Source organism: Vespa crabro, chromosome 12 (assembly GCF_910589235.1).
Source record: "Vespa crabro chromosome 12, iyVesCrab1.2, whole genome shotgun sequence".
NCBI classification, from domain to species: domain Eukaryota; kingdom Metazoa; phylum Arthropoda; class Insecta; order Hymenoptera; family Vespidae; genus Vespa; species Vespa crabro.
Window position 1 is genome coordinate 3,495,820 of NC_060966.1, and position 10,000 is coordinate 3,505,819.

Consider the following 10,000-nt stretch of genomic DNA (forward strand, 5'->3'; position numbering starts at 1 on the left):
TATTATAAAATTATCATAATATATATTATTATTTATTTATATTATTCACATTATTATCTTATAAATGAATTATTTATCCAAATCAACGAACGATCATTTCATTGAATCGATCTATAAAAAACCAGTGAAAAAAATTATCCAAATAAAAAATATTAATATCGTTATACTCGCGTAGATATAAAATATTTAATATTCTTTGTATATTTTTATTACATTTAGCTGTAGAATAAAATTCCATAAGAGATCCTATATAATAACGTAAGACATAAAAGGAGAAATACAAGTGACATGAAATAAGAAAATTGACAACATGGGAAATTAATTATATATATACACATATACACATAATAGTTCCAAGTAAATGGAACGCAACCATTTATGAGGAACTGTCCTTGAATAATTTTCCTATTCAAAATTTTCTCGTCTTTGTCATCGACATGTAATTTCCATGTTTCCATGATTAGAAAAGCTTTGCAAGTTCCATTATCAGATTAGGAATAAATAGACGACTTCTTCCTTTTTTGAGGAATACAGTAGAATCTCTTATAATACGGAAAATACGTACTCTGTTATGTCAAAACGCTTTTTTTCTTTTTTTTTATGTACGATTTAATGAATTATTTACGATACTTGAAAACATACATATATCTATATAAAAAGATATATGAAAGATAAAAAAAAAGAAGAAAAAAGAAAATAAAAAATTGTGTATGAAATAAACAAAAAAAAAGGTTTTATAAAATATTTTTTTTACTATTGCAGGAGTCGTGAATTTCAAAAAAAAAAAAAAAAAAAAGAAAGAAAGAAAAAAAGAAAAAAAAATTAAATACGAACTTTTTCTAGATAACATTCGTTAATAAGTTTTGTAATCTTTTTCAAGATCCATTAAAAGTAATAATAAAAATTAAATCAAATTCAATTAAAAATTTATTAAAATGTATGAAGTTTGATTATCGCTGAATTATGCTTTGTAATAAAAGTTGATTTTTTTTTTTTTTTTTAATTTATTTAAATACGTGATAATATTTTTCCTTCACTTAATTTATTTAAATACGTAATAATATTTTTCCTTCATTTAATTTATTTAAAATAATACTTTTTTTTTCTTAATTTATATTAAATATAATAATACGTTTTTCTTTTTTCTTCTTTTCTTCTTTTATTATTTTATTTTATTTTATTTAACTTAAGATACGATAATACTTTTTCTTTTTAATTTATTTAAAACACATGACTTAAATCTTTTTGACACAATTGATATTTATTAAATACATATAGAACAAAAAAATAAACAAAGATATTGAATATAATTGTTATACAAAGTTATCTATATATTGTGTTACACGAAAATAAATTACAATTTTTAAAAACTCGTATAACATGGTACTTAAAAAAAAAAAAGAATAAAAAAAATGAAAAAGACGTTTTTCGAAAAAAGAATCAGATAATTATTAGCGAAAATAAAAGTCAGTAAAATGAAAAAGGTTTTTTTTTTTTTTTTTAATTTTGTTATCAAAATTCTTACTTACAATTATCATATCGTATATCATCGATATATTTATTATTAAATTTCAATTGAAACATTAGAAAAATATTAGAATAAAATTGTTACTATTCATGTTGTTTTAACACTTATAATCCGACGTATTTAAAAAATTATTAAAAATCTTCGAAACGTCTCCTATTTTTATTTGTATTTTTCTTTCCCTTTTATTCAAAAATAATCTTTTCAATTCTATACATAGTCGTGTATTAATTTTCAATAATGATTAAAACGATAAAATAGAATTTTTATTTATATTAATTTATCTTTAATAATGCTCGATCTTTCAAATTATGGAAATATCAATTTCTTTTTTTTTTCTCTTTCTTTCTTTCTTTCTTTCTTTTTTTCCTCATCTTTTCAAATCATAATCGATCAAACATTAATAGTTGACGCTCGTATAAAATGTACTCGTATAAAACTGTCTGAATAATATGTACATAAATCCGTGTTATACTAGTGATTCTACTGTGCTCTCGAGATAGATGCTATTTTCGTGAGGGCAAAAATAAAATTCGTTCGAATGCAATCGCAATTCGAAAGCGAAAAAAAGAAGAAAAAGAAAAAAAAAAGAAAAAAGAAAAAAGAAAAAAGAAAATGGAGAGAGAGAGAGAGAGAGAAAAAAAAGGAAGAAAAAACGAAGGAGCTCGAAAAGGACAAACGAAAGACGACGATGACGAAGACATGTATATATATGTAAATATATATATATGTATATATATATATATATATATATATATATATATAGGGTGTCCAAAAGGTATGGGAGGAAACATCATACTACGTATTACTGAGGTCAAATAGATAAAAAAAAGTTGATATAAACTTATCCAAAAATATTCAAACTAAAGTTGTTCAAAAATCCTTTATCGAAGAAAAGATATACATTTTTAAAGATATTCATGATTTATTTCCATTCGTTGAATTAACGATTGCCGAAATCTTATTTTTTTTCTTCTTTTTTCTTTTTTCTTTTCCTTCTTTTTTTCCCCTTCGAACTTTTATTTACGGACAAAAGAAAAAAAAAAAGTAACTTTATAAAAATACGATAGAAACGAAAGATCAACTTTAGAAATGTATACAAAATGCATTTACTATTATTTTCAATACTAATTGGAATATTAAAAAGAATTAATAGATTAAATATTAAATATAATAATATTAAACATAATATTAAATATAATAATAATATTAAAAAGAATAACGACAATCGTTCATTCGATTAATCAAAGTTTGCGTTTTTGCAGAGGAAGAAATTTTCGAATATTTCTTATATATCTCAGAATAAATTATAAATATCTTTAAAAGGATATAAATTTTCAATAAAGTATTTTCGGGATATAAATTTATCGAATATAAGTTAGTGAATTTCTTTTTTTTTTATTTTTTCATCTATTTGATCTCAATAATACGTGATATAACATTTGATACCATACTTTTTAGACAACCTGTATACACATACATGCACGCATATATGTATGCATGTATATATGTATGTATGTATGGTATGTAATGTAATGTAATGTAATGTAAGCACATACCTTACGTATTTCTCTGCGTATGTGTTCCCGGAGCTCATCGAGACGAGCAGGCAAGGGCACCTGGTCACTGCCAGCAACTCCGTACTTGCTCGACAGTTCGTAAAGGACTGGGTGCCTGATGTAATCGCCCTAGAAAAAAAAGAAAAGAAGAAAGAAAGAAAAAAACAAACAAACAAACAAACAAATTTGACTTATAAACACAATTATGATCGAGAACCGTTCGCAAGTTAAATCGATTTTGACAAGGTTTTTTTTCTTTTTTCTTAAACGTCAAACCAATTCCATGAGAATACTCTACGCTCTTTATACTCATAATAAATTTCTTTAATTTTCATTATTTGATAATAAATTAAATAAAAAGATTTTTCTTGGCCATCGAATAAAAAATAATTTATTTTAATAAATCACGTTTGTTCTAATACTATTCTATTTTATTCTATTCTATTATATTCTATTTTATTCTATTCTATTCTATTCTATTCTATTTTTATTCATTTAATATGTCGTTTAGATTAAAGCTAAATACGTCTGGAATTTGTACGCACTGCGATGTTCATTCGAATTTATATTTCAAATGGAAATTTAAAAAGTAATTTATATTATTCACATTACATTTTTTTTTTTTTTTTTTTATACGGAGTTAATCGATTTGACAAAGTGAACGGTTCGATTATAGGACGCATAGGATTATTTATTAGTATTAATTCTTAGACATAAACGTGTTATTTTTCACATAATACGACGACGTGACTATTCCGTCGTAAATGATAAAATCAATCGAAGAAATACGATAAGATTTAAGCCGATCAAAGATTCCATCGATTTTTGACGTTCTCTCGAATAAAATCGTTCGTCGAAATCGTTTCATCGTATCTCGATTTATGAGAGATATTGGATAGAAAGAAAGAAAAAAAGAGAAAAAAAAAATAAACAAAATAAATGATCAACATTTGCAATCATTTCGTTCGAATTTTGATTAGCATCGTTGAATCTAGAATATTATTAATGACTTCGTTTCGCATGAATTTATCAACAAAGATATTCTTCTATTTGCTGGTCCATTATTTAATTGATTAATAATAGTAACATAAGTTGAAATTTTTTTTGTATTTTTTATCTAAATATAAACAATATTATTTCTTTTTTTTAACAAGAAATTTTTTTCTTGCTACAATTATGTCAATATTTAATGCTTTAATTTATTTTATGTTATATTTTATGTTACTGTTTGTACATAATTTTATTTCAAATGGTATGTTCTATTAGCATGTATGCATGTATATATATATATATATATATATATATATATATATATATATATTTATGTATGTATGTATGTATTTATGTATGTATTTATGTATGTATTTATGTATGCATTTTTTTATTGTGTATAGCTTTATTGTTAAAATTCACAAGGATTCTTTTTCCAATTTTTTTTTTTTACGATCTATTTACAGAACTTTACTTTTTTAAGTTAAAAAAATTAATGATAGTACTAGTATACTAATATATTGGATATAATAAGAAATATTTAAATATAATATATTTATTACTAACTATTAATAATATATATATATTATTAATGTACTAATATAATAGTAACACTTATATTTGTGCATTAAAAATAATTTTTTAAAAATATTTTCATATTTAATAAATATTTTACATTTAAATGCATTAAATTAGTATATATATATATATATATATATATATATATATATATATATATATATATATTTTACTATAGTATATAGTTCATAGGATATTAGTATAGTAACATAGTAGTATATATCCTAGTACTATATAAGATAATAAATATAAAATATATAAAGTATTATATAACTTGTATATATAATATATAATTGCAGCCGATTTAATTTATGACTCGTATTTATCGTAACATTCATTATAAACAGGAAATCATATTACACTATCTCTAGTATATTAAACTCTATACAGTTATTAATACTCTATTAGTGATATGATATAGTATATTACTATATAACTGCTCATAGTAATATAACTATTATTACTATAGTATAATAGCATTAATAATAATATTAATAATTAATATTTTTTTATTAGTATTAATTTTTCCATATTTAGATAGTATAAGTATCAGAGTGATCATTAAATAAAATAAAGAAAATTTTGTTGGGAAAAGAGTCATTAACTTTTTTATTTATCATTTATTTATTTATTCATTTATTCATTTATTTATTTATTTATTTATTTATTTAGATATGTAAAATACTAGTTATTCTAATGTATAATTCTGATAAATTTAATTTATGACTGGTATGATCGTAACTCCCTGTTAGACCGGAAATCCTCTGACGCATATCACCTCGTTAAAGGTTCTCCATTGCGAATAGATTGCAATATAGATTGACGGACGCGATGTAAGAGAAAAAAGAAAAAAGGAAGAAAAAAAAAAGGAAGAAGAAGAAAAAGAAGAAGAAAGAAAAAAAAAAGTAAGTATCGATTTCGAAGTCCCGAGTATCGACATCCCGAGACGACCCGAAGATTCGCGCTCGGACGAACGATCGATTTTCTTTAACGAGATTCTCTCACTCGACTATAAATTACGTTCGCTCGAGGCTATACTAAAACGCTTCTGAGTTCTTTAACACGTTCACTGCCGAACCTATTCTGCATAAATCGTACTATTCATTTAATGCGTGATAATACAAAAAAAAAAAAAAATAATAATAACAATAAAAAAAGAAAAGAAGAAAATTAAGAAATTAAGAGAGAAAAAAAGAAAAAAGAATTAAAAGGATAGAAAAATTTAATGTAATTACGTTTTTATAATTAAACTTTTTACTTTTATTAAGAAATATACTTTGTTCTCTATCTCTCTCTCTCTCTCTCTCTCTCTCTCTCTCTCTCTCTCTCTCTCGCTCTCTCTCTCTCGCTCTCTCTCTCTCGCTCTCGCTCTCGCTCTCGCTCTCGCTCTCGCTCTCGCTCTCGCTCTCGCTCTCGCTCTCGCTCTCGCTCTCGCTCTTTTCTTTCTTTCTTTCTTTTTTTTTTTGGCGCAAAAATAAAGAGATATCGTAAAAGTATTAAATAAAGTATTAAAAAATTTGTATTCATTTGTTAATTACTATTTTTTTTTAATATTTTAAAATATCATCAAAAGATATTTTTCTTTTTTCTATCCTAATAATAAAATTGAAAATAAAACTTTTTAATTAAAGGTAAAAAGATTGTTCAGAAATTAATTGAAATATTTAAAGAATTGTTCAGGTTTACTTTTGAGATATTTGAAAGACTAAATTATATTCTCTCTAATAAGTAATCGTAAACAATAAATATGTTTATCTAATAAATATAATAATAAGTAAATGTATTTTTTAATAAGTAAAAGAAAATAATATATCTAATTATTATAAAAATAATATAAATGTATTTTCTGATAAATATTATATAAAAAGAAGTAGAAAAATAATAAATATATTATTTCTAATAGATAGTAAGCACGAAAACAATAAATACTATATCTAATAATCATAAATATAATAATTATATTTTCTAATAAAAATATTAAATAAATTTTTTTCCAATAAAAATTAAATTTAATGCAAAAAGAAAAATAGAAACAATGAATTTATTTCTATCCATACTATCTATAAAAAAAAAAGATAATAATTATATAATAACTATTACCATTATAAAAAATATCTCTTTATATTATATCTCGATTCCAAAACTCTCTATTAATTAATATTTTAATAATATTCTCTTTTCCTCTCTTTTTTCTCTTTCTTTAATATATATGCATATATTTTATATATATATATATATATATATATATATATATATACATATTTAAATGAGGTATATATTTGATTTAATTAATATTAGATATATAATTTATATATTAATTATAAATAATATATTATATATATTATATATTATTATTATTATTATTATTATTATGTATGTATATATATTTATTTTTTCTAAAAAGTTTGAGAACAATACTTTATGATAAATATAACTATAATAAATGTATTTACTTAGTAATTATATATATATATATATATAATATTTGTATAAAAAAAATAAAATAAAATAAAAAAGAAAAAGAAATAAAATATAAATACCATGCATGGATCTATAGAAGCAAAACAGGATTTCGCTCTCGGTCGTTTCGCCGAAAGACATCTCTTTACAACGCTCACTTTTTCCTTTTTATGAAGACTAACGAAAGACATTCTCTCCGTACGATTCCGTTCCTTTATACCAATCATTCGCGATATATTAAACACAAGTTTGATTGTTCTTTCACTGCCTAGATCAAAAGCTGTTACGTGTACGATTAAAATAATTCAAAGATAAAAGTCAGCAAAGGCACGTACGATTTATTTCCCCAACAAATATTTCAACGAAAATAAACCAAAAACTCGATACTTTGTTAAACGGTTGATCGTAGCTTCGCAAAGAGAAAAAAAAAAAAAAAAAAAAAAAAAAAAAAGAAGAAGAAAGAAAGAAAGAAAGAAAGAAAAAGAAAAAATAGAAAAGATGTTTAACGAAATTAACTAAATTCTTGTAAAACCACACTCTGAGACATTTTATCGGCTATCATGAATCATCATGATCGATATATAATTACATTTCCGGTCGACCTTGAAATTAATTCACATTAAACAACACTCAAGTAGAACAGCACGGGGCTAAATCCTTATTGCAAAAAGAAATAGTAAGAGAAGAAAACTTAAAAAAAAAAAAAAAAGAAAGAGAAGAAATAAACTTTAACGAGATAAAATTCAACTACTTTTTTTCCTTTTTATCCGAGTGAAATTAATCCGTGCGATCTCACCGACGCGATACTCGAATTTGAGAATCCAAATCGTTCGTGAAGACATTGCCGTTGTGCCCGTTATCTCTTATCTAGCACAATCCGATAACAGCGATTCTCAACTCCTTATGTTTTTCATAAGGTAACCTTCTCGAGATAAAGAAGTGTATTTAAACGAACGTACGCGTATTTAAAAGAAAACTTCGATATATTTGTGTAATTCGTAACCGATTTTGTTTCTCTGCTTATGTGTTGACATATGAGAAAAAGCTCTTCTAATATATAGGGTGATTATAAATCAAATAGTCAGTTGAATATATCGGTTTATTAGGAGCAATAGAATAAAACATTATTTAATCGTGTTGCCTTACGATTAACTTTTTAAAGAAAAACGAGCTTATGCAGATAATTTCATTTGGCTCGACTCTGAGTTATCATTAAAATAAAAATAAGATATTTCAATTTTTTTTATTGAATATATTTATATAAATGTGGAAATTTGTAATAGAACGAATTGAAAAATATCCTTTTTAAAAGTGACAATGAAATTAAGAAAAGAAAAAGAAAAGAAAAGAAAAGAAAAGAAAAGAAAAGAAAAAGAAACAAATTTCTTGATTTATTGTAAATTATTACAAAAAAAAAAAAAAAGTAACGATCTATTTATAATTTCTTTTTAATATTGCTAATTTTTTTTTCTTTTTTTATAATAATTACCTGTAACTAATATTCTTAAAGTATGTTATAGTTCACAAAAGTCACTCAGGTAAATGTAATGCTACCTTATATCGCTTATATTGACAAATGACCTCATTTCGTATATTATGTTTGGCGTATACATGAAATCTTTTTGAAAGGATTCTTTTTTTATTATTAGTTTCTTTCATGAAACGCCTAGCACAGTTATCTACGATCTAAACAATTGTCGGATACTAAAAAAGGCAAAAGAATGCATGTAGATATCATAATAATTCTCTTTTTTTTTTTTTTTTTTACAAGTTAGAAGAAATTTATATGGTTTTTAAACATTTAAATATGCGGTAGGCGTCGTCCGTCAAAATTGAATTTGACTCATTTAATTTTTCTCATGGAACATCGTGTATCTTTTTAATTAATTCGATATTATAATCGATTATCTTTAAAAAATTATTAAACGAATATAGAGACCTTAAGGTTGTTTACATTACTTGTTTAATAATTTTTCTTTTTTTAAAGATAATCGATTAAAGTATTTAATTAATGAAAAAAAAAAAAAATCATAATGTTCTGTAAGAAAAATAAAAAAAGCATTGAACTGTCGGAAGTCGGGTATTTTATTTCTTACTCTTAAAATATTCGACGCATGAAATCGTAAAACTTTTATTAAACGAGATATTCATTGATTTATAATCATCCCGTATAGGTATATATGTATATCAAAAGATATCAGCATGTACAAATGAATCAAAATTTCTTTGATTATATTTAAAATCAATTATTCTTTTCCGAGATAATTTTTAGAATCATTTTTTATTCAGATCATAAAAGTATTCCACAATCCTGTCTCTAAATCAAAGAACAATAATTTTTCAGATCACCTAAGAATCTTCTGGCCACATAAGCATTTTTAATCCGTTCTATATATATGTTAATAATTATTTATAGACGGAATATTTATTATTTTTATAATTATTAGAAAGTATATTTTCTGTGATCTAAATATTACTAAAGAAAATCTTTTAATATTTATAATATATATATATTATTATAAAACAATATATGTTTATGTTCGTGTGAATATTCACATATTTATTAATACATATACGTATCTATAAATTAGTTCTATTGGCTATTAAAAATTTCGTTTATTCTATTTTATAAATATCATTCGATATTTATTTATTTTTGATATAATAATACATATATTGTTCTGTTCATTAATTTTATAATTTTGTTTGTATTGTTTCTCATATCTTTATAAACTAATAGTTTTAATCATTTTTTATAATAAATATTATATATATATATATATATATATACATATATATATTGATATATGTATTGATCTGTTCATTTATTTTAAAATTTTGTTTGTCCCGTCTGTCTTATTCGACATTTAATGAAGCTAGATTATTA

At 22.8% G+C, this 10,000-nt stretch overlaps 1 protein-coding gene across 3 annotated transcripts in view; it reads right to left on the reverse strand.

Moving 5' to 3' along the window:
- Positions 1-10,000, reverse strand: part of LOC124428508 (serine/threonine-protein kinase N) — an 80,777-nt gene that overhangs the window by 63,731 nt on the left and 7,046 nt on the right. For all 3 annotated transcript variants that reach the window (XM_046972635.1, XM_046972634.1, XM_046972633.1), the window contains exon 2: positions 3,085-3,213. In XM_046972635.1, coding sequence (XP_046828591.1) covers positions 3,085-3,213 — 129 coding nt within the window. The remainder of the gene's footprint in view (positions 1-3,084; positions 3,214-10,000) is intronic.